This window comes from Metopolophium dirhodum, chromosome 1, assembly GCF_019925205.1.
Source record: "Metopolophium dirhodum isolate CAU chromosome 1, ASM1992520v1, whole genome shotgun sequence".
In the NCBI taxonomy this organism is placed as follows: Eukaryota; Metazoa; Arthropoda; class Insecta; order Hemiptera; family Aphididae; genus Metopolophium; species Metopolophium dirhodum.
Window position 1 is genome coordinate 130,857,352 of NC_083560.1, and position 26,001 is coordinate 130,883,352.

Sequence of the window (26,001 nt, forward strand, 5' to 3'; positions counted from 1 at the left end):
TGTTGACTTATTCAGTCAATACTTCTCCTCAGTATATAAAGATACAGCGCCAACAAATATTGTTTCCCAGTCTAATATAGTTCAATCTATTGATTCGTTAAACTCACTTCATATTGAACTCCTAGAAGTTTTCAATGAATTAGATACTATCTCTTACAAAAATGCAATTGGTCCTGATGGTCTCTCTCCTATATTTTTATTTAATTGCAGATTTATACTTTCACCACCTATCACATATCTCTTTAATTCTTGTTTAAATAGTGGCTCATTTCCATCGTCTTGGAAATCCACCTATATTAATCCAATTCTCTAAAAAGGTAACAAATCATTTATCTCAAACTACCGTCCCATATCAATAATTTCTATTCTCCCAAAAATATTTTCTAAGATAATAAATAATAAGCTTACACCCATATTTAAAAATATTTTAGCACCACAACAACATGGATTTCGCAATAATAAATCATGTCTTACTAATTTAATAACTATTAAACATCATATAGTACAATCATTCTCTAATAATCAACAAACAGATGTTATTTATACTGATTTTGAAAAAGCCTTTGATAGAGTAAATCACGATTTATTAATTAATAAACTACAGAAAATCGGCTTTGCAAATCCCCTATTATCATGGTTTAACTCTTTCCTAAGTCAAAGAATCCGATTTGTCAAATATAAAAATTTTATATCAACACCTATGAACGTAATTTCTGGAGTACCTCAAGGCGATCACCTTTCCCCTCTCCTATTTAATTTATTTATAAATGATGCTGTATCCTCCATTACACACTCCAACATTTTATTATTTGCCGACGATGCAAAAATTTACAAAGCTATTTCTTCCCCCGATGATATTAATCGTCTTCAAAGTGATTTAGCTTCATTTAACGAATGGTGTATTTCAAATAGTCTTTCATTAAATATTGATAAATGCCAAATTGTTACTTACTCCAAAAAGCACAATCCCTTGCATTTTAATTACCATATATGTGACATTAACTTACATCGTTCGTCATTGTTTAAAGATTTAGGGATTTTATTTGATTCCAAGCTATTATTCAATGCTCATGTATCAGCGATTAAAAATAAAGCTTTAGCTGTATTTGGTATGATAAAAAGAAACTGTTCCGATTTTCGTATCCAGTTACTTTAAAATGTCTATATACCTCACTAGTCCGCTCTTTATTAGAATACGCTCCATTAATTTGGACCACAATAATGTAGGACATAATGATCAACTTGAAAAAGTTCAAAATAAAGCTCTCAGATTTATAGGTTATAAATGTAATATTCAAAGAACTCCTCACTCTGGTTACGAAAATATTTTAAAATTATTAAACTTAGAACCTTTAAATGTACGTAGACACTTATCATACAACACCTTTCTCACCAAATTACTAAATAACAAGATTGATGATTCATTTTTATTAAGTCAATTAAATTTCAAAGTCAAAAACCACTACACTCGCAACAATCATTTATTTTATATTCCTCATTCATCTAAAAAGTATACGTCATACGACCCCATAAATATTTTAATGTCTTCGGAAAATAGTAAATTATTTTAATAAACATTGAATGTATTTTATTATTATTATTATTATTATCATTATTATTCCTATTCTTCTATATATTAATCGTTTCATCTATTATTATGTTATATTTATACGACTTCGCTTCAATCGTGTGAGTACCTACTGCGCTTTTTCTTCACGTGGTTATCACTTCTCCATCTTGGCAAAATCATTTCTAACTTCAACTTGTTGGGTGCGGTGCTGGCTGCCTACCTTGCTCCTCAACTCTTACCGAGGTGGTTGCATATTGCCTTACTGCTACGCCCGCCTTGCCCGCGCAGCAACACTCATTTAGTTGCCTATCTCTTTCGCCTGTTGTTACTTACGTCCACGTCGCAACTCCTCAATAGTTACTTCTCAAACAAATATGCCTACATCTCAAAAAACAACTCCATTATCCAACTTGGGCACCACCGCTACAAAACCTAATACTCGTAGTAAGTCGTCGTCTGCTCCGCTAACAGTGACTTGATGACCGCTATTCTGAACATTCAAACCTTTCAATCAACGCAATTCGAAGAACTTCGCGGCTGCCTTACTAAACTTACTTATGAATTCATGATGTCTCTCACCTCCAGAAAGAAAACAATTCCCTTCGCGCTGAGCTCTCCTCTCTCAAAACTAAATTCGTCACCTTGATGTCGGATCCACCACCCCAACAACGACCGCCTTCGCTGCTCAGCTGCTTCGCGAAAACTCTGAGAGCAATAAATGCGCTTTCAGTGCAATTCTCTACGGTATTACTGAATCGCGCTCTGCTTCTGCTGCGCTAAGAATTGCTGACGACAACGCCGAGGTGTCTCGAGTTCTGGAATCCATTTCTCTACCAGTGTCCAATAACTTTAAGCTATTTTGTTTGGGTGGTTCCAGTTCGCGCAATCCAAGGCCTCTGAAAATGATTTTTTCTACCAAAGACGAAGCCGCCAGTCTTCTCCGTAGTTACCGCTCGGCGATCAATACTGGCCTAAAGTTACCTGACAACCTTCGCATAGTCCGTGACAAGACAACTTTCGAGCGACAACTACTCCGCTCATCCCACGCCGAATTAGAACTTCGTCAACAATCCGGGGAATCAGACCTTTGTATCTCTTACATAAATGGTGTTCTCTCCGTTGTCAAATTCAAGCCAAAAAACTAACTGATTGCCGCCCTGCCTTATCTCACCAGTTACCTGCTTACTTATCTCCCTCATGCTCAAGACTCCATTCTTCTTTTACTAATAATTGTTCTAATTGTTATTATAGTTTTATTTCTTGTGATAACTTTGTTAATGAATTTATGTCTTTTAAAAAAAAAAATGTCTCTACCCCACCTTTATTATGTAACAGCAACATTATTCATATGTCTAATTTAAACATCTACTACCAGCATGTTCGTGGTCTTAGGACTAAGTTGGTTAATCTTAGGAGCTCCCTTCCCTTAATTCTCTCTTACGATATTCTTATCCTCACCGAAACTTGGCTAGTCTCCGACATTTCTGATTCCGAGTTTGGCCTATTTGGCTTTCACATTTTTAGACTTGACCGGTACATTGAAAATAGCCCCCACTCTTGGGGAGGTGGAGTACTCATCGCCATCAAACCCAAATTCAACCCCCTCCCTGTGGCCTTAAACGTAAATAATGTAGAGCAACTATTTGTTACAATCACTCTTAACTCAACCTCTATACTAATAGGATCCACTTATCTTCCACCGCTCTCCCCACTCTCTATAGTTGAATTGCACCTATCTAGCGTCGAACATCTAGTTACGACACTCAAGCCTAATACTATTATATTATGTGGTGATTATAACATACCTCAGGTTTCATGGTCATCCGACAATCTTGGTCTCACTGTTTCTGGTTGCTCATCTCCTTTATCTAATGCAATTGCCGACTCTTTTTCCTTCTTAAACTTCTTCCAACACAACTACTGTTTCAATAGCAGGGGCAACACTCTAGACCTAGTCTTTTCTAATTCTAGCAAAGTGTCAGTTGTTAGAGCTCATACTTCCGTCCTTGCCCCGGACACTTACCACCCTCCCTTGTTCATTAGTCTATCTCTCAATGCCGAACCCATTGCTCAAACATCCCACTCATTTTACGACTTCAAAACTGGTGATTACACCTCCATATCTCACTTCATCAACTCTTTTAATTGGAAGTCTACTTTCTCTGCTTACTCCATTAACGATGCCGCATCCGTTTTTAATGACGCCCTTCTTACTTCAATCGATAAGTTTATCCCACTCAAATTATTTAAGACACCTAAATTTCCTCGCTGGGTTTCCCCATTACTCAAAAACATGATTATAACCAAGAAACGTGCTCACATAACCTTCAAACGTTATCCTTGAAGAACAATTTTTTGTTTCTTTAGATTCTTTAGAACATTATCCTTGCTCTTGACTATACGATATTCTCTCAACTGCGCGCCAAATGTAAACGTCAGTCCAAATTTGATTATTCTCTTTACATCAAAAAAACCGAAAATGCCATCTCAACCAATCCTTCTCACTTCTGGAAATTTACTAAATATTTAAAATCTAACCCTCCAATCCCTTCTACTGTTCATCTCCATGACGAATCAGCCTCTTCCCCTGTTGATTCAGCAAATCTATTCTCTAAATATTTCCTATCCGTTTTCAAGCCTCCTCTCCCCTCACCATCTAGTACTCATTTAGATAATCTATACCTATTTAATCTACCGTCAAACTGCCACTTCAGTCTTGATGACGTCCATTCTGCACTTGCTTCACTAAAAAATAATAATTCTAACGGGCCAGACGGCATCTCTGCTCGTCTACTATATAGTTGTCGGCATGCTATTGCCGCTCCAGTCTTCATCCTGTTCAGACGCTCCCTAGACGAAGGCATTGTCCCCGATACATGGAAAACCTGTTCTATCACCCCCATCTTTAAGGCTGGTGACCGCTCTGACGTTTCCAACTATAGACCCATTTCTATCTTGCCTCACCTGGCCAAACTCCTTGAATCCATTGTTTATCCCTGTATTAAAAGAAGCCTCAATCACATAGTTATTGACTCTCAACATGGTTTCCGTCCTGGCAAGTCAACCATCACCAGTAGCATTTCTTTCACCACCTACATACTAAACAGTTTTGAAGCAAATAGTCAAGTTGACACAATCTTTACTGACTTCAAGAAAGCGTTTGACTCAGTAGACCATGGACTTCTCATTGCCACACTTGACTCGCTCGGTATCGGCCAACCACTCATCTCCTGGTTCGCATCCTACTTAACATCTCGTAGACAATTTGTTAAGCTAAAAGGAGCCGTTTCAGAGTTGTCAGTAATTTCCTCTGGTGTTCCACAGGGAGGTCATTTGAGTCCTCTTCTTTTTATAATATTTGTAAACTCCATAGATAAGTGTTTCTCTTTTGCCAAGGTTCTCCTATTTGCGGATGACATAAAAATTTTTTGTAAAATTGACTCACCCGCTGACTGCCTTTTATTACAAGCCGAATTGGATGATTTCTTCGTTTGGACGCGTCACCTTAACCTGCCACTCAACTTGGACAAATGTCACGCTATGACTTTCTCTAGGAAACGTAGCCCCTTACTACACTCATACCACCTTGGCAGCTCCCCCCTCTCTCGCGTCCATCTTATTAAAGACTTAGGCTTCTTTCTATCGCCCACACTCTCCTTCAAACACCACTTAAATGTCACTGTTGGAAAGAGCTTGAAGATCCTCGGATTCATCAAACGAAACACATCCCTCTTTACCTCCGCCACCTGTCTCCGTACCCTCTACTTCAGCCTTGTCCGTTCCATCCTCGAGTATGGATCGGTAGTTTGGTTTCCTTATCTGGCCTGTGATCAATTGCGTCTGGAACGAGTACAAAATCGTTTCCTGTATTTTGCTGCCTTTTATTAAATATTGAGCACACAGCTCATGATTATAACGTTATACGCTCCACTCTCAATATCCCAACTCTGACATCTCGCCGTAAACACGCAGATCTCATGTTCATATCGTCTCTCCTCAACGGTACCATCGACTCCCCCGACCTACTAGCCACTGTTTCATTTCGCATTCCCTCCTACTCTACTAGACACCATTCTCTTTTCTCTATCCCTACCCATCTCACCTCGTATGGTCACAACCAGCCTCTCCACAGAATGTTACACCTATTAAACCAACTTTAGTCCTACCACTTTACTTCTTACCTGTTATCTATATATAATTGTCAATTTATTTTCTACTTATGTAATTTACCTACTTCGCTTATTTTTGTTAACCAAATGCTCTTCGGGGCGTATAATTATCAAATAAATAAATATTTTATTATTTTAAATTATATTATATTATTGTTATCTATACAAATATATTGTGAATTGGACTTTTGTCCGTATTAATGAATAAATAAATAAATAAATAAATAAATAAATAAATAAATAAATATACCACACTCTTATAAAATCTTATACCACTGACCATGACAAAATAGAAAATGGTACTTAAATTAGTAATTAGTAATGAGTCATGCCACGGATATACATCAGTACTTAGTAGTCAGTTTAAGCGTCCGTGGGCGTGTCCTATCTAATCTTAATTTGTTATGCCCACGGACTAAGATATAAACAAGTCGACCCCGCGTAACGTATCCCGCCATAGTCTTGGAACCGTTTTCATAATATTGGTAACCATGGGTCTAACATAGGGTGGCCAGATTTAATTTTTAGAAATCCGGGACACCAAAATTCATAAAAAATAGGTTAATATCTAGTAAGTATATACTATATAATTACATAGGTAGCTGTATATAACTTTTAGGTATAAATAATATTCAAATTAATCAATTAGATAGGCTATCTTTATTTTATGAACACTTAAAATTCAAATAAAAACAATAATACAATTTCCAGCCGTTAAGATAAGTATGCTAATCTAGGTAGATTTTACTGATTTATTATTTTTCTTTATTTTTGTCGTCCAAAGAGACCTTATATTTTTCAGTGCTGTGTACTTTCTTCAGTAGTGTAGAATTTTTTATTATTTCATTGTAAAATTCAATGCAACTCAATCCATATGTTTTTGTTATCAGACAACATTCTATTGTTTTAGTATCCATTTGATTTCGAACGTCAGTCCAAGTAGTTGTCATCAAAGAAAATACTCGCTCTATTGACGCGTTTGACCCCGGTAAACAAAATGCAAACTCTACAACCATTGCCAGATTTGATACATTTACATCTTTTTCTTTAAATATATTAAATATTTGTACCCATTTTTGTTCTACTAAAACAACATTTTTTGTCCAGTCATCAAATTTGTCTTGAAAAATGTTTATAAAAGCCATAAACTCATCAAAGTATTCATCTTCATTAACTTTAACATATTTTGATAACATCTTTATTGTATTTTTAGCATTATTCCATGTAACTGTATTTTTGTTTGTTAAGTGCAACCAATTTAATTCAACCATTGGTGCCTGGTTAGGTAATGTCCACTTTTGAATATACGATATACATAAATCGTAAAACTTTTGACAATTTATATCAAATTCTTTTTTAACTAAATAACCCTCTTCTTCAATAGAATCAATCATTATCTTCATTTCAGTATTAATAAAATGTTCATTCTTTCTGTTTTTTAAGTTATTTAATAAACTGTTTAATATATCAATTAATTCAAATGCCGAAATTTTTTCCCCTTCAATTTTTTGAATATAGTTATTGAACAGTTTAAGCATACTTTGTATAAATTTCATATATAATAGAGCAGTGATGTTTTGAAAAAAGTCAACCAATATCTTAGGACTCGAATCTTGTGAAATAAAATACGACTTTAGGGCATCAAACATTAAAATAATTCTGTCAATTGCAGGAGACAGTGATAGCCATCTAGTTTTGGCATGTGATAAAATATCACGGTATTGGACATCAGCAAAATCGCAAAATTCTTTTAATTTTTCGACCCGCACTGTATAAATGTGGAAATATCCAAAAAGTTTAACTGTAATAGCTTCTACGTCAATAGGTAAATTATCTGACGCAATTTGTACAGCGTTATGTAGGATATGAGCGTTGCAACCTAATCCAAGTATATCTTTTTTTAATTCTGTCTGAATTCTGACTTGTTCTGTCTTGTGTACACGTTATTTTTTCCTTTTTTATTTAATCCACCAAAATTAGTGTTTGTGTTATCAGCCGATAGTGCAACAATTTTTTGCTTTAATCCGTCTGATTTAATTAGAAGTAATTAAATCAGACGTTTCACCGGGCAAATTTGAGAACTCTAGTATTTTGTTTTTTACACCAACATGAGGCAAAAAATAACGAACAACAACAGGTACTAGTTTAATTGCTTTGTGGTTGGAACCGTCAACTAAAACAGATATATAATTCGCAGAAGATAGTTCTTTTAAAGTATTATCAACTATGTACGGGCAAATAACGTTGACAACTATTTCCCTGGTTTTTGTTTTTGCACACGTGAATTTTTTGTCGTTTAAACATTGACGAATCAGTTCCGATGTACAAGTCATAGAACGAAAACTGTGATTGTGAATTACTGTATGATACACAAAAGTAGCTTCGCGGGCGGCTAACAAAAAATCATTTTCAGTAGGAACCAAAGCAGAAAAATAGTTGGAAACTTTACCAGATTGAATCGATGATCTTGTAGCTAACTTATGTTTTTGCGTTTTGAGGTGATCGTTTATGTCCGATCGTCCACCATAACTTACTGAAAAAGTTCCATGGAAAGTTGTACACTGTACATTGAAATCGTCAGTAGATTTAAGTTTTTTAATAAATGGGAAATCATTTTGCAACTTTTCGTTAAAATGACAAAGTCTTTTAGGCGGCATAGTCACTACGACACTACGACACTGTAAATTATAAATACGAACAAAACTGTTGTTAATCAGATAAATATTGCACTCGCATACAACTTGTATCGTCAGCAAATAACTGTTAACTAATTTATAATGTATAGACTATAGGTAAACTATACATTCTGTAGTATAATCTTTCGTAACCGTAATACTCGAAATTTAAAATCATAATATGGTTTTTCCCGATTGAAAATTAATTATAACTGATTATAACTGCAATTGTCGTACATTCCGACGTTCGTTATCGAAATAATGTACGATTAGGATTTGTTCAAAATAAAATCGATAACCGAATAAGTAAAAGAATACCAATTTAAAAACGGTTTTAATTTCCGGGACATAACTATGCAAAAGTCCAAAACCGGTACAAATCGGTGTCCCGAGAACTTTGTCCGGGACGCCGGGACATGGGTTCCTAAACCGGTAACGTCCCGGGAAATCCGGGACGAATGGCCACCCCATTCTAACATCATGTTGGTGCGTGGAACCAATTTCATGTTTTTTGTAGGTTCAGACTTCAGATCATAGGTAACCAATACCCCAATCAGCTGATCGAGTGTCGCTTCTATATTGTTCTATGATAATAGCAGGTACAAAAACCTTGGGTTGAGCGATATCGTATTTATTAGTTATAAGTTATAACTTATGGTCTTTACGAACGAAAAATACTATCTACTTATAAACAGTAGCACAATTACTTATGAAAAAACCACCAAACTTTGAGGCACTGTATCTCGTTAATGGATTATCAAAAAATGAAAATTTTAACGTTATAATTCATAAAAAAAATAGTTTTATTATTGTATAACATTTTTATTATGGGTTGCCATTTGAAAATCATAAAGTTGATATTTTATTTATTTTAACAGTGGCGCAACTACGGGGGTGCTAGGGGGTGCTTAAGCACCCCCAACTCTATTTTAAGCACCCCCAAGACTAATATCTTTATAATTTAAAATATTTATAGTTTTAAGTTATAACAACGTAATTTTATTTTTTAAGATATCATTATGTCATTTTTTTCTTATATTTCAATATATTATTATTACTATTATGGTCATAGACATGATAATGGGTCTATGATAATAGAGAATAAGTAACATAATATCGTCATGTTGAGATGACTGAAAGATAATATTTAATTGTAATCTTTTATCATAGACATTACTACATTTAGGCGCATGGTTCATAGATAATATTATCTATAAACCTTGCATTAGACGGTCGAGAGCACGGACGTATATACAGCCATACAGGACTGGTCTCGAGCGCTTGAAAGTGTTCGTTATTTCATTTAGTGCAGTTATTAAATTTGTTATTCGATATTCATAATGTTCAGCATTTTCAAAAAAAAAAGTATTCAAAGTAAGTCAGACCATTCAGACAGTGAAACCGTTGATGATCCTGGTCCAAGCACGTCACGTAGTTTGTGTGAACAAGATCAAAATGTTACCTACGTTAACATTGACAATGAAAATGTATGTAGCTCTCAAATTTTGAATTTAGGATTAGGAGATATAGAAAATGGACCATACCCAGTAGTGTATTGGAGGGTATACGCGGGTATACGTCGTATACCCGGATCCCTATTTTTGGATTTATGCGTATACCTTTAAGAAAATTAGTCTTTTATGGGTATACGCACGCTTCTAATTTATCATCATACAATTTAGTCATATTATCACCAAACAAAAGTAAAAACTTAAAAATAATAATTAAATTTTACCCTACTACGAGTTCTTGCGAAGACGATCGGAAACTGCCGAGCGTAAATACAATCAATGTACAGCGGTTCCCAAACTGTGTACCTACTAAGTTTCAAAAATATATTGTAAACCACTGCTTTATCGTGTATACCTATTACCTACACTGAATCGGTCGCGATTGGAAGAGTTCTTGATATGATACTAGATGGGTAGCAAGCAGCTGGAGAGCTGTCAATGCAGTATGGAAGACATTTCCTGCTCTAAGTAAGCATTTTTATAACTCTTCTATAGATAAAACTAAAGATTCTAAAACAAGAAGTAAATATTTGGGTTTATATAAGAAATTGTGTTCACCTGAATTTTTGTATGATTTATCTTTAATGTGTGACGTGCTTTTAGAACTTTCTAATTTATCTTTGAATCTTCAAAAACAAAAAATAACTCTTATGGAAGCAAATTTAAATATTAAAAAATCAATTAGAATTTTAGAATCTTTTAAAGATAATATAGGAGATCATATGAAAGAAGTTGAAGTGGCAAATAATTAAATGATTTTCAAAAATGTAAAACTAATAAATTATTCAAAAATTGTATCAATTAAAAAAAATCAGTTCATAACTAGTATCTGTAATAATCTAAAAAGTAGATTATTAGAAGATACTAATGACTTAAGTTTAATGAAAGACATCACAGTTCTTGATAAAAGTACTTGGCCAGTTGATATAGACATAAGGTATGGTGAAGAAGAAGTCAAACGTTTCATGTTAAACAAGAATAATGCAATAAACGGATTGAGAGTATACATTGATGAAGATAAATACCCTCAAGATGTATTTCCAGAGTTGAATAACTGTATTAAAACTTTTCCTTGCTCAACTGCAGAATGCAAACGTGGTTTCAGTGTTTTAAATTTAATTTGCACAGATCTTAGGTCTACATTAAGCAAAACTAATATTTCAAATTTGATGTTGATAAATATAAATGGACCCCCACTTAAGTTATGGAGCCCTGAGTCCTATGTTAAAAGTTGGTTAGTTCAACATAGATCAGCAGATGACCCCAGAACAAAAAAAACTACAAAGAAAGAAGAAGATACAGATGTTTATAAAAGAAGTTTATGGACAATTGTTAATTCTTTAAAATGATTTATATAATAATATTTAAATTTTGATATGTTATTAACATAGTTGTTTATTGTTTTATATACATAACATATAAGTATTTTACTGTACAATTTTTTTAAAGTTTGATAATAAAAAATTGTATTATTTATGATATATATGAATTGAATCAATTAAAAAAAAAAAAGGTGGATAAGTGGATGTCGCTCTGCTGTACAGTAGGTTACAAGTGGGTCACTGTAATGGATGGTGTTAAATTTGAATTCAATGATATAATATCATTGTATAAGAAAAACGATTCTGAGCGAAAACGGTCAGTCAGCCTATGATTTTACCAAGTATATTTGATGATATTATTGTGAATAAAGTAATTTATATATAACCTATTTACGTGGAGCCTTGTTTTAAATTTTCAATCCTTAGCCATAAAAGTTAAAAATTTATAAATTTTTAACTACAAAATAATTAATAAATTATAAATTTGATAAATGTTGTCAAAATTTGAACTTTAAATGCTTATAAAAAAAAATTGTGCCTATGTATTTTTAATATTTTTCAACTGCTATTAGAACGATATATCAGGAGCCTTATATTAAATTTTCACGCTTTTTTACCCAACAAATAAAAATTTATTGATATTTATAGAAAAAAAACTAAAAAAATTGAAAACTGACAATGTCCGTAAACAGCTCAAAAAGAGTCAAAATATTTTCAACATTTTATGGTGTATAGAAAATGCTAATATAAACATTCAGTGAAATTTTCAAGTATCTACAGTCATTCGTTTTTTAATTACAATAAAATAAGAAAATTGTTACATGAGAAATCGAGTAAATATCAAATGTTGTAAAAAAATAAATTTCAGACGCTCATAAAAATTTAATTTAAGTTTCTTCTAGACATTTTTTTTTTTGATAAAGGTAGACAAACTTATGAGTAATCTTATATTACATTTTCAAATCTTAGATTTAAAAAGAAAAATTTTTATGAATTCTCAACTCAAAATAATTTGCTTTCGTTTATCTGGTTGGGGTCCAAAGGTTAGGTTATCCGAGACCTAATTGGCCCAACCAGCTTTTCGTGCAAGTCCTCTACAGCCCACCTTAAAATTCAAACAGACAGCCCAGACAATTACAGGAAACTAATCCGACTCCTTAAAGACATTAATGCCCAATATCACACATACCAACTCCACTCGGAAAAATCCTTAAGAATAGTAGTCAAAAATCTTCATCCAACTACCCCAGTTGAAGACATCGCTGCTGCAATCGAAGAAATTGGCCACTCAGTCAAAAATGTAATAAACATCAGGCTCCATCAAACAAAATCACCACTCCCAATGTTCTTTGTTGATCTAAACCCTCAAGAAAGCGACAACGATATTTTCTCCATCACTGCCTTACTACATACAAAAGTCAAAATAGAAGAACCACATAACAAACGAGAAATACCGCAATGCCTTAACTGCCAGTCCTATGGCCACACCCGAACCTACTGCGCTTACCCCCCTAAATGCGTCAAATGCGGTGACTGCCACCCAACATCATCATGTATAAAACCTCCAGAGCTCCCTGCAAAATGTGCCCTCTGTTCAGGCCCTCATCCAGCAAACTATAAGGGTTGTCTCATCTTCAAACAACTCAGGCAGAAGCGTCCAAACTTCTCGAGTAAAACCGCCAACATCTCAAGTAAAACTACCAACATCTCAAGCTACAACTCTCAACCACAGCCACCCTACACCTCCAGCAGTCCAGAACACCAATCTCAACTTAATGAAAACTCCTCAGCGCACCCACGTACGTATGCAAACGCGACTAAGGGTCCCCCTCCCAACAACCATTCCAACTCAACTGATAATGAGACCTCTCTCACCAAATTTCTTGATGAATTTAAATCAATCATAAATCCCCTATTATCCCTCCTTACCCAAGTCCTCACAAACCTCATAAATAATATAAACAAACAAAATGCAAACCAATAATTTTACGTCCAACTCTCTCCTTATCTTAACCTGGAACTCTAATGGCCTAATTAACCGTAGAAACGAACTACTGGCCACCCTCCAAAACAATAGAATTGATATTGCACTTATTTCAGAAACACACCTAACCAACACCACACAAATAAACCTACCGGGTTACCACATTATTAAATCGAACCACCCAGATGGCACAGCCCATGCTGGCGCTGCTATTTTTATAAGAACCTCGCTATTATTCTACCCTCTTCCTCAGTACCAAACAGCCCATATACAAGCCTGCGGAATTGCTCTAATATTAAACAATATTCCAATTAATATCTATGCCATATACAGCCCGCCCCGTCATTCCATAACACCAACTCTCTTCCAGCACTTCTTTAATACCCTAGGCTAAAGATTTATAATCGGAGGCGATCTAAACGCGAAAAACATACAATGGGGCTGTCGCACTAATAACCCTCGCGGTAACACCCTACATAACCTATCGCAACAAAATAATTACAAAATTCACGCTCCTCCTTCTCCAACCTATTGGCCCACATCCCTAAGAAAAAGACCAGACATTCTAGATATATTTGTCACGACAGCCCTCACAATACATTAATCAACCTCGATGATCTATGCTCTGATCACTCGGCAGTCCTTCTCACAATAGACACCGCTGCCTCTAAAAAGCCGAACAAACCTAGTCTCACTCAAGGTCGTATGGACTGGGAAGCCTTCAGCTTTGCATATGCTTAAATGATTTTAGGCTTATCCAAAAACAAAGTTTGGGAAGCAATATAGATCATTTAATAAACAATGGTTTATTGAATGTGCATGGCTAGAGTATAGCACTAAATTAGATGCTGCTTTTTGTTATGTCTGTCGCATATTTGGTACGGGTGATGTTGAACTAGCATGGACAAAGACTGGACTTAGTAATTGGCAAAAAGCAAGTTTTTATTATTTAAACTAATCATTATATTTATACATTTTCCATATAATCTAGTTTGTTGATAAATTAAATAAGCACAAAACGTCCCAAAATCATTTAACAAATGTATCAGAAATGGAAGCTTATAAATCAAGTAAAAAAACGGGTAGTGTTAAATCTCAAATCTTAAGTGCTCAAAGTGAAATAGTTATTAAAAATCGCAAGTATATTTTAAATTTGATCGAAATAGTTTTGTATCTTGCAAAACAAGGTGTTTCGTTTAGGGAGCACTAAATAGGTACTAAATTTATACTATAATATATAAATTATTAACAATAAATAATATAACTAATAAAACATAATTTCAATATTCATAAGGTAATTTTTTGGAACTTTACAATGTGTTCTCTAAATGTGTAGTGGACTTCAAAGAGTATCATGAAAAGAAAATCAACTTCACTAGTTGGAAAATACAAGAAAGTATATTGCAAATAAGTGCAGATAATATAAGATTGGCTATCATTAGAAAAATAATAAGTACTGGATTTTTTGCAATAATGGTGGATGAAGCAAGGTAGGGTATATTATATAATTAAATAAAAAAAAGGTTTTTGTTTAATATAAGAATAATTTTTTATAGATCTCATAAACAAGAACAACTTTCGATATGTGTTCGATTCGTTAATGGTTTAGACATAGAAGAAAGGTTTTTAGAGTTTGTGGATGTCTCAGATGGGCAAGATGCAAACCACATTGGCTATATAACGGTTTACCTTTTGTAGCACCCCCAAGATTTGGACTCTAGTTGCGCCACTTTTTTTGCCATTTGTCATAAATCATATTTGAAAATTCACCTAATGCTTCATTATACCCAGGGTTGCTGCACGATTATTCGTCCCACGGTTCTTTCTTTTCTCCAGTGTAAAAAGACAGTCCTCGTTTGCTTTCAACGCGTCGTTGCTGCATGTATCTTCTGCCCGCTGGCATCTGTATTTTCCAGCGTAAATTAGGATATGTTCTAGGATGATTTAGGATTTATACTTGATAATAGTTTGACCAATAAATTTAAGGGCGAAAAAAATTAAAGTGTTATACAAATGTAGAAAAGTATGTAGGTAACTAAAATTTTTAGAAAAAAAAATTTGGTAAAAAGTCTATACTTTCAGAAATAATGAGTGTTCTTCGATAAAAAAATCACCCTGTATACAAAAGATAAGAAATCAGGGGTTAATTACCCTAACTCCAGATTGTAGGGCATACGGAAATAATATAATATTGAATCCAACGCAATATATAAAATCTAAATATTACGTAAATTTTATTCCACAAATAGGATCGGGAAATTTAGTATTCGCGATCCCTAATAAGATAAAAGATATAAACCTACCTAGATTAGTAATTAAGGAAGATAATCATAAATTAGAACGAATTCACGAAATAGCACATTCGCTTGACGAGGTACAAAACATGATAGATAGTGAAGTAGAAAAACAATCAGGACAGGACATAATAAACGATAAACGCAACTATTTGTTGTATGTAACGATAGGATTATTAGTATTCTCATTGATGTTAATATTTGTTATATATATAACATACAAATGTAAACTAACTTCGTTAAGACAACCTCGTTATGAAATGGTACGAATGGGAAAAAGTAAGTTTTATGCGGAAACCGCAACGAAAGAAGCTAAAGGTTATATTCAAGTGGAACAAGAACAAAATAAAGGAAAAAGCGTATTGCCACAAATAAAATAAAATATAATTAATACATAATAAAATAATATAATATGTAAGTTAAAGTGTTAATATAATAAAAATAAAATAATAAACGATAATGCTAGAACAATGATAAGCAATCATTATAAGGATAAGTATATTGTGTATATAATAAAAATAAATTTTAAAATATAATATAGATGTTGAAATGTAATAATAAATTTTGCAATAGAAAAGAAACCAAATTCGTAGTCATGGATTTTGAGTTCACCATGATGAATAGAACAAGTATAGTGGTAATATCTGGAGCCATTTCGAACAGCCTGAACAAGTGCAAAATTCGAAAGCTAGAAGGGAGACCGCTACTTTTGCCACTTCATGAACAAGTAAGAGAAATGAAAGTTCATGAATTACTGTTGGCCAAAAAGGAGATCAAGCGGATACTAAGCTGTAAACAGGTACTTCAGGAGGCTTGTTTAACACAACTCGAGAAAAATTTGAATTCTAGTTTAAATAATTTAAAACCAGACTATATTGAAAGGTATATTTCAAAGGGAGATAAATTAAACGTAATAGTATTGTGGAATGGACATTCTGATAGGAACATTTTACAAACAATGGACATAGATAATTTTGAAATTTTGAATATAACTTGTTATGATGAATATCTTACAAAATAATTTACGATTAAATTAGAAAAACTAAAAACAAAAGAGATTATATTTAAATATGAAATAGGTTCGTTTAACAAAAATGGTAGAATGTTAAATTTGAAAGAAACTCACAATATAAATTCGCTTGTTTATTTTGGTTATCTAATGTATTTTTAATGAACGACTGTTTAGATTTGGCTTTTAAATTAATATTTTTGTTATGCTTGCCTGTATTTAAATGCTGTACCACCTGAAAACGTTTTGTTACGGGCACAGCTTGATCACAAATAATACAATATAATATTTTACCATCTGTTTTAAAAACGTCACTTGAAAATTCTTCTACAAATTGACGTAACTTGGCACTTTCACTTTGGACTTTCGGCATTTTATAAAATTGTTAACTGATACTATTATTAAAACCACTCAAATTTTAAGTATAAGTGTCCGCACATTTACGCAACACACGTCGTACTAATGAAATTAAATACGTTGTTAAATAATGTGTACGTAATCCTATCGGTCGTAGATAACATAAGATTAGATGGGTAATATTTATACTATATATTTACAATTCGATGGATAAACCAAAAACTATCGATATTATGAAATAAACGCCATTTAAAATTAACAATAATTTATAAAAATTTAAAAATTTAAGTTAAAAAAATAAAAAACCTTAAAATCTATAAATATGCAATTATATATGCATTGTGTTCAAAATATGCAAAAATATGCAAAAAAAAATTGGTTATATTTAAACGAGAGTAAGTAAAATCGTGGACAAATCTGACAAACAATCGATTTGGAATTAAGGAAAAAAACATGCAAATGCATATAAATCCTAGCCTTACTTATTATTATATTACATTACTAGCTTACTAAATTCGTATTTTTAATAAATATTTTTGTACGAGATGTATATATCATATTTCTTCTAATTCTAATATTAATTTAATATCTAACGATTTGCAACCATTTAGATTGGCAAAAAATCGATGTTTTTGTATGTTATAAAAAAATCACGTGTGAGCTATTTATCTATCTACGCCTATATGTGTTGAAAAATCAAGCTGTATGCGCCCTCCAATTTTCAAGTAATAGTCCATTGAAATAACTTTTATTGAAAATGGTCCCGTCATTTTTTTGGAGCTATTAACTTCGGACAAACCAACATCGTTTTTGTTGTACCTATAACCCGATTTCGCCCGCCAAAAAATTTTTAAAAAAAATTTAGAATATATAAGTGTATCTTAGTTTAGTGTACCTACCTAGGTACCTTAGTTCACAGATAAATTTGGGTAGCTTTGCGAACTAAATCGATTAAGGTGAAAAATTTATTTGTGGTGGATACCCACACTGTGCTATACCCACACTTGGTATAAATCGAACGTGGTTCAAACTGCTCTTTGAACATTCCTTATATCTCCAAAAACAATTCGAAATTTTCACAAAATCGGTCAAGTAGTTTTTGAGAACCTATATAATAGCTACAAATATACATTCAACTCTCTTATTTGTTTTAAGATTTAATTTCTTTATTCGAAATCATATGCATGCGACGATTTGATGGATACTTTGCCAGAGTAACTAATGGCAAACATTTAAAATACAAATTTTTACTAATTATTTATCCTATAACCAATAGCAACCATTTATAAACAAAAATGCCTATCGTAAATCTTGAAATACCTGTTTGAGCACCCCTCAGGGTTGAACCAACTGGGTCTAATTGTGAATCTAAACCATTCAGGAATTCATTCAAAAACACACAAAAAATGTCCAGTGGTTTAGGAGGAGTTCAATGACATACAGATAAATATTTATTTTTATATATATATAGACATAGATTGTTATTATTTTCGGCCACTCAATTAATTTCACCTAGGAAAATTATTATACATTAAAACCTTTCCTGTGACTCGACCGTTTTATTAGTGAAAACCGTATTAAAATAAGCAGAGTTCTTTTCGATATATGCTCGTACATACAAAATAGAGGCAGTATACTATAATATAGTAGAGAAATATTATGCATGTTGTATACATTTAAACCTTCCTCTCGAATCACTCTATCAATTGAAAAAAACCGCATCAAAATCCGTTGCATAGTTTTAAAAATCGAAGCATGTAGAGAGAAAAAGGGACATTGTTTTATAATATGTTAAGATTAGTGTTATTTTTGGTTTCCAAACGTTTAATTTTGACCGCGGCAGTTGCCGCGCACGGGGTGGAACTGTCAACGAAAATCTCTCTGGTACGCGCATGCAAATCTCAATTCGTTAACCATATTGTACATTAAATAAATTGTACAACAACATACTTATTGTTTTGCACAAATTAATGTTAGTTAGCGTTGTCTGATTTTGTTTCTGAAAAAATATTTGAATTCAGCAGAAAAATGTCTGTAGATCGTACAAAACATTTTCCGTTTTTAATATTAATTTTAATTATGATTTGATAAAGTCCATATATTCAAGTTTTCAATTACAGTTCACAGTTATATAAAATTTAGTTTTTACAAAGTTAATCATAGGATCTATAAACAATTTGTTACATTTACAAATTACCATTACAAAAAAATTACTGTTATAAATTTGCTCATGTAATCATTCTCATATTATTCCACTTAATCAAACGAAGACAAAACGTCAGGTATATTGTTTTATATTTATAATTATTAAATATTATGATATTAATTTATAGGCTTTTTATTTGCCCCTTTGATTTTTTTGCTTTTGGTTTTCTTTTTTCTAGATTTAAACTTAAGTTTTACATAAGGCATGATAAATGCTGTAATGGTTCGCAATGCTATTCTTTCACGTATCGCGTCAAGTTTGTCATACACCTCACGTTTTAGATAAATCCGTTCAGCTTCTTGGAGTTCCGCAAGGTGCGTTGACATCGCCGTAATAGTATCCTTAAATAGTTAATCACATACAATTATTTTATTATTATCAGATTAAATGTTTCAACTCATTTTAAATGTTTTTACAAGCGTAATAAGTCTTATTAAAGTAGCAAGGGTAGCCTATACGAATATAATTAATGGAGTCACTGTATTTTAGTTTATAATCTATATATACATTAATTTAAAAGTAAACACTGACAGTGTTACACGTTAGTACATTACACTGTATTAAACATGTGCGAATAAGTGTAATCAAATATCATAGTTGTTTATTTCCAATTTTTAAAATTAACCGACATGACGGTTATCAGTGTGTTCACTTATCACTAATTATGTAAATTATATTTTATAATAATATTAATTTTAAATCGTAATTTAATCATACATGAACGTGACAAAACGATTATCATAAATTCAAGTACTTACATAATAAAGATTAAGAGGACGTCACACCCGCATATTATGTTGTCTCCGTCTTACACACGTACGACATAGACAAAACGCGTTTACGCTGTCTGAATAGCGATGGATAGCCCTGGATAGAACTCCCACAATTTTGGTTTTAAGGAGTAAAAATACCTATTATAAAATTGAATTGTGGCAATATTTCTAAAGGCAAGTCGTTGCGTTTTTTTACATTATACCCAACATAACGTTCATTATATCGTTTATACTCAGTTCAGGTTAAGATTGAACCGGCTTCGCGCATGCAGACTGAGCCGCCGAACGGTGCCTGACCCCCCATGCGATGGCTATGCGTTCTGTGATTGGCCGTCAGTCATCGCCGGCCGTCGTTAACTAGCCCTCAGAAATATTGTCACAATTAAAATTTAATTTTATGATAAGTATTTTTACACTAGAACCAAAATTAAGTGAGTTTTGCTCAGACTGCGTAAACGCGTTTTGTCTATGTTGTAGGTGTATAAGACAGAGACAACACATGCGAGTGTGACGTTCTCTTAACAAAGTAAATGTAAATAATATATTTTTTGAAAATTATTTCATAACAAGTGGGTATTCAAGAAAAATGTTACATATATTAAACATGGGGTCAAGTATTTGTGTAAACATTGTAATGAGCAAATGTGATGAAATCGAAAAGAAATGTATAAAAAAAATTAAATCAGCACAATTGGAAAAAAGTGAAGTTGTTATTAAAACATTTGGTGGGTTCACAGTGAAATCGCAGGGCAAAATTAATGTTCAAATTGAAAATGGTAAGTGTAAGACAAATTTTGTTTTTGAAATTGTTAATTATGAAGGAATGCCAATACTTGGTTTTAAGGGCTGTAAGACTTTAAATTACAAATTTAATGAGGTACATGTAGTAGAAATAGAAACTAAAAAAAAAACGTTTTGTTAAAGAAAATATTGATATATTCACTGGAATTGGAAAATTTCCAGATAAAATTAAAATTAAAATTAAAGAAAATAGTATACCTGTAATAAATCATCCTTAGGAGAATCCCTATAAAATTAATAAAAAAATTAAAAGAATTAATTGAGAGATTGTGTGTTCAAAATATTGAAAAGTGTGAGGAGCCTAGTGAGTGGCAACATCCTTTGGTTGTCATAGAAAAGCCAGACAAGTCGCTAAGAATGTGTCTGGATCCTAGGACTTTAAATAAGTGTGTAGTGCGTGAAATGGTACAAATTCCTACTGTTGATGAAGTAAGAAATAAACTAACAAACAAAAAATATTTTACATTATGTGATTTGAAAGATGGGTTCTATCAGTGTGAGCTAGAAAGTGAGTCAATGAAACTTTGTGCTTTCAGTACACCGTTTGGCTCATACCAATTTAGGAGATTACCATTTGGCTTAGCCAATGCACCAGAAATATTCCAACAATTAACTTCAAAATATTTTGGAAGTATCAAAAATATCTGTGTGTATTTTGATGATATGCTTATTAGTGGAAATACACAACAGGAGCACGATGAGGCATTAAAACAGGTAGTGAACCAGGCCAGGAAATTAAACATTAAGTTTAACTTGAACAAGTTACAGTATGAAAAAAGTGAAGTGCGTTTTTTAGGAATGATATTTAGTTAACAAGGAATAGCTCCAGACACTGAAAGAGTCAAGTCTGTTGTAGAATTAAAAATACCGCAAAATACTAAACAGCTTCAGTCATTTCTAGGAATGGTTAATTATCTTCGAATATTTATACCAAATATGTCTGAATTAATTGAACCACTTAGAGGATTATTGAGGAAAGATGTTGTGTGGTCATGGAGTATAAATTGTGACATTGCGTTTAATAAATTAAAAAATGTTCTAACTGAACTGACAACTCTTAGTAATTATAATACGGAAGATAATTTTACTATACAGTGCGATGCATCAGAAAAAGCGTTAGGGTGTTGTCTTCTACAAAATAACAGACCTGTATAACTATGCTTCAAGATGCATGAGTGTCACAGAACAGATGTATGCTCAAGTGGAGAAAGAGATGTTGGGTATAGTGTTTGCATGTAAAAAATTTCACAAATTAATTTATGGGCAAAGAATAGTTGAAATATTCACTGATCATCAACCACTTATATCAGTAATGAAAAAAGAAATAAACAAAATACCCAATAATAGACTGAAAAGAATGAGACTTAAGCTATTGATTTATAATACAGATGTTAAATATTGTCCAGGGAAGTACATGTATATAGCAGATTTGCTCAGCAGAAACTATATACAAAGAGTTGAAAACACTGAAGAAAATTTAAATGATGTAGTACATGCAATTAATGAGGTCAAAAAACAATTTAAAAATGATAGAATAGAAAGTTTTAGAAAAGAAACAAATATAGATGAACATTTAAGTAAAATATTAAAATATTTAGACACAGGATGGCCAAACAAAATGATTGAGTGTGGGGAGATTAAACATTATTTTAAAATTAAAAATTAATTAACTAAAGAAAATGGAATAGTTTACTTTGGAAACCGAATAATTGTCCCTAAAGTACTAAGAAACTATGTAATTAAAAAATTGCATGAAACACATTTAGGAATTAATAAACGTTAAAAAAAGTAAACTCATTTTCTACTGGCCAGGAATGTCATTAGATGTAAAAAATTTTATTGAAAAATGTGAATTATGTAGGAAGTTTAGTATTAGTAAGATAAAAGAACCACTACTACAACATGAAATCCATGAGTTACCGTTTCAAAAAATTGGAATAGACATAGCTGAGGTCGAGCGTTCCAATTACCTAGTTGTTATGGACTATGGACTATTATTCAAGGTGGTTAGAAGTTTTAAGCATAAAAAATAAAACTAGTGAAACAGTCATACAATTATTAAAAATATTATTTAGTCGGTTTGGAATACCAGAGGAACTAGTATGTGATAACAATCCTTGCGGAAGTAGAGAATTCAAAAACTTTGCTAAGGAATGGCATTTTAATATAACAATATCAAGCCCAAATTACCCCCAGAGTAATGGTCTTGCGGAAAAGGCAGTAGGAATAGCTAAAAAAAATAATAAAGAAAGCTAAAAGTGAGATAAAGATTTATCCCCTGATTTATCTTTGTATTTACTTAATTATAGGAACGCTTCTGTAGCAGGGTTAACTTGGTCTCCAGCTCAGATGCTGCAAAGTAGAGTTTTAAGATCAAAAACTAATAGTATAAATAAAAAAATTTTAAATCCAACTGTAGTAGACTGTTCTGAAGAAAATAAAATACAAAAGTTAAAACAAAAAGACTGGTATGATAAAACTGCTACATATGTTGAAAAAGAATTTAAACCAAATGAACATATTATGTTACAAGACAAATTTACAAAACTATGGTCTAAAGCTGTTGTTCTGAATAAAACTAAGTGGCCAAGATCTTATTTAGTGAAAGATGAAAAGGGAAAAATACTCAGGCAAAATACAATATTTATGATAAAAGTGAGTAGCTATGACTTGGATTTGGATGAAAGTGATGATGAAGTTATAGTTAACAATGAATTGAATAAAAAAGAGGTAGAAAAAGTTGAAAAACAAAAGAGTGAGATAGGTACAAATATTAATTTTAAAACACAAAGAGGAAGAGTAGTTAAAAAACCTATTAGATTAGGTATTAATTAAAATGTATACCTATTATTAATTGCATTTAAAAAAAAAAATTGTTAAACTATGTATTTTGAAAAAAAAAATGTAAAAGGGAGATGTTGTGATAACTCAATAGCTGATAAACAGTTATAGAGGTTATGTTTTTATTCTTTTCCTTTTCACTAATCAATATATTATATTACCATGTGATGTGCGTAGAACAATTATTAAATAGTTATGTTCAAAAATAATAAAGTCAGTCTTTTAATTATTTTTTATTAAAATGAATTCGTTGTTAGTCTTTATACCAAATAATACTATGTTCTGTATATAAAAATGAACATAGTAAAACAGTGTTAACGTTGTATTATATTTATATTTGTATTCAAACGGCTAAATCCGTTAACCTTATTAAATAAAATATCGTGTACACCCACCGATCAAACTTAAAATATACCTTCAACGTTTGGACCGTGGTCTTTTTTTCTTTAATCGACTGTTCAAGGCCAATTTTTTTCTTGTACCGCATCAGCATATCTTTACTGAAACGGTTACTAAACATCTTCAAAAATTCTTCTTTTCTAAATCTAAAAAATATAATTAGCCATAACATATTGCCCATATTGGTAATAGGAAGATCGGATAAATCAGATATCTGCAACAACACCCATACCAAAATTGTTGGTCAAAAGTAATTGAAATAAGATATTTTTTTTAACTTTATAGAATTATATGGGCTTAAGTTTTTTGGGATCAATTGTTTAACGTATGTGGAACAATCTTGTATACTATGAGACGTTTGAGACTATTATGGAATATTGGCTTAGGTACCAAAATTAGATATTAAATAGGTAATAAAAATATAACTACAAGTTGATTGAGATTTTGAGTACCTATAATCGTATTATCTTACAATTCTTTTTTCATCTGCTCTGTTTCTGCGATATTGATTTCTTTTGAAGCGATGAACTTCCTTTTGTTTTCTTTATTTATTTTTTCAAGATCATCCAATTCTTTCTCACGTTCCATCAAGTTAATTAACATTTCGTTTCTGTTTTTTCTCCTGAATATAAATATAATTTAATGAATAGCGCTATATACTGATAATATTATAATCTACCAGAAATAATCTACGACATTTTTAAGAGCTTTGTATTTATGATGTATATACAATTTTCAAGCTTCACAATACAGAGGGGTGTAACTCTATGCGGTAGATCTGATACTAAGTTTGAGACCCGCGGCATACCAACATAACTAAACATCTAATATTCCCTTTATATGGTGAAACTTTATATGTACACGTATACGTCATCGAATAAATTTTTGTTTTTTAAATGTGCGCGTTTGTATTTGTCCGTTTTGTCAAGCGAAAAACACCGACTGTGCGACAAGCAATTTTTTTGACTTTTTTTCTCTCATCCGTTCAATCATATTGTTTCACTATTTGTCTGTTTTACATTGCTCCGTGAGAGTTTGTTTATTTATTAGTTGTTTTTTTCAAAATAATAATAAATAGATATGCCTTTCAACAATTGTCTCGTCATTGGATGTGATACAAAATACACCGATAAACACATCATACGACATCGTTTTCCTAAAGACGAGGAGACTTGTGGTGTATGGGTCCAAAAATCAGGAAACAATAATTTATTAAACAAATTGGCATTACAGATATTCAATTCTTACATAATTTGTGAGAAACACTTTGAAAAACGCTTTAAAAAACGTATTCATGGTTCTATTCCTTCTCTTAATCTTCCAAGTAAAACATTATTCTTATATTTTAATATTCTAAGTATTTAAATATTTTGTACAAGATTAATTATTATTGTAATTCATATAGTGTTTAATATATTTAATGACAGTAATAAAATCATAGATGTTTTGGCACCTCTGGGTTATGTCGACTACCAAAATATTTTCAAGACTAGGTATCTAATATTTGATATTTCATTTAACATACTAATAAAGTTAAAACACCAAACTATTAGGTACATTATATCTACTGTCGTTAGTCTATAGTATATATAGTCTATAGTAGTAGTCTATAGTAGTCTATATATAAAAGTATAAATACTATAAATAAGATATGTTTTTGTGACAATGAAATGTAATTTATTATTAATACATAATAAATGTAAATAGGTAGGTAACTTAATTTTTTAATTATAAAAAAAAAAAAAAAATAAGGTACTTAGTCAAGATAACCTGGGAGTACCGATTTTTATATTATTATTAAAATAGGTACCTAATTGTTTTTTTTTTTTTCAATAGAAATAATTACTGGTGATTATATGAATGTAACTGAAGATTCCTTAAATTGTTGTTAACACATCAATAATTTTAAGCTGGCTTCGCGCCTTATAATCTTTTTTAAACTGGATACCTATTAGCAATTAGCTATTTAAAATGTTCTTTTCTAAACAAATAAGAAAATATTAACCATAAATTATTAATTAAATGAATAAGTGTAATTCTAATTAATGTATAGCTATTTAGCATGATTGATTGTTACTAATCAAGGTTTT

General features: G+C 31.9%; 1 protein-coding gene across 1 annotated transcript in view; it reads right to left on the reverse strand.

The window, feature by feature from the left end:
- Positions 1–19,213: 19,213 nt before the first annotated feature.
- The window catches only part of LOC132953790 (uncharacterized), a 39,146-nt gene continuing 32,358 nt past the window's right edge, over positions 19,214–26,001 (reverse strand). Inside the window, exons 4-6 of the mRNA XM_061026131.1 lie at positions 24,384–24,533; positions 23,928–24,057; positions 19,214–19,438 (exon numbers count right to left, since the gene is read on the reverse strand). Coding sequence (XP_060882114.1) covers positions 19,214–19,438; positions 23,928–24,057; positions 24,384–24,533 — 505 coding nt within the window. The remainder of the gene's footprint in view (positions 19,439–23,927; positions 24,058–24,383; positions 24,534–26,001) is intronic.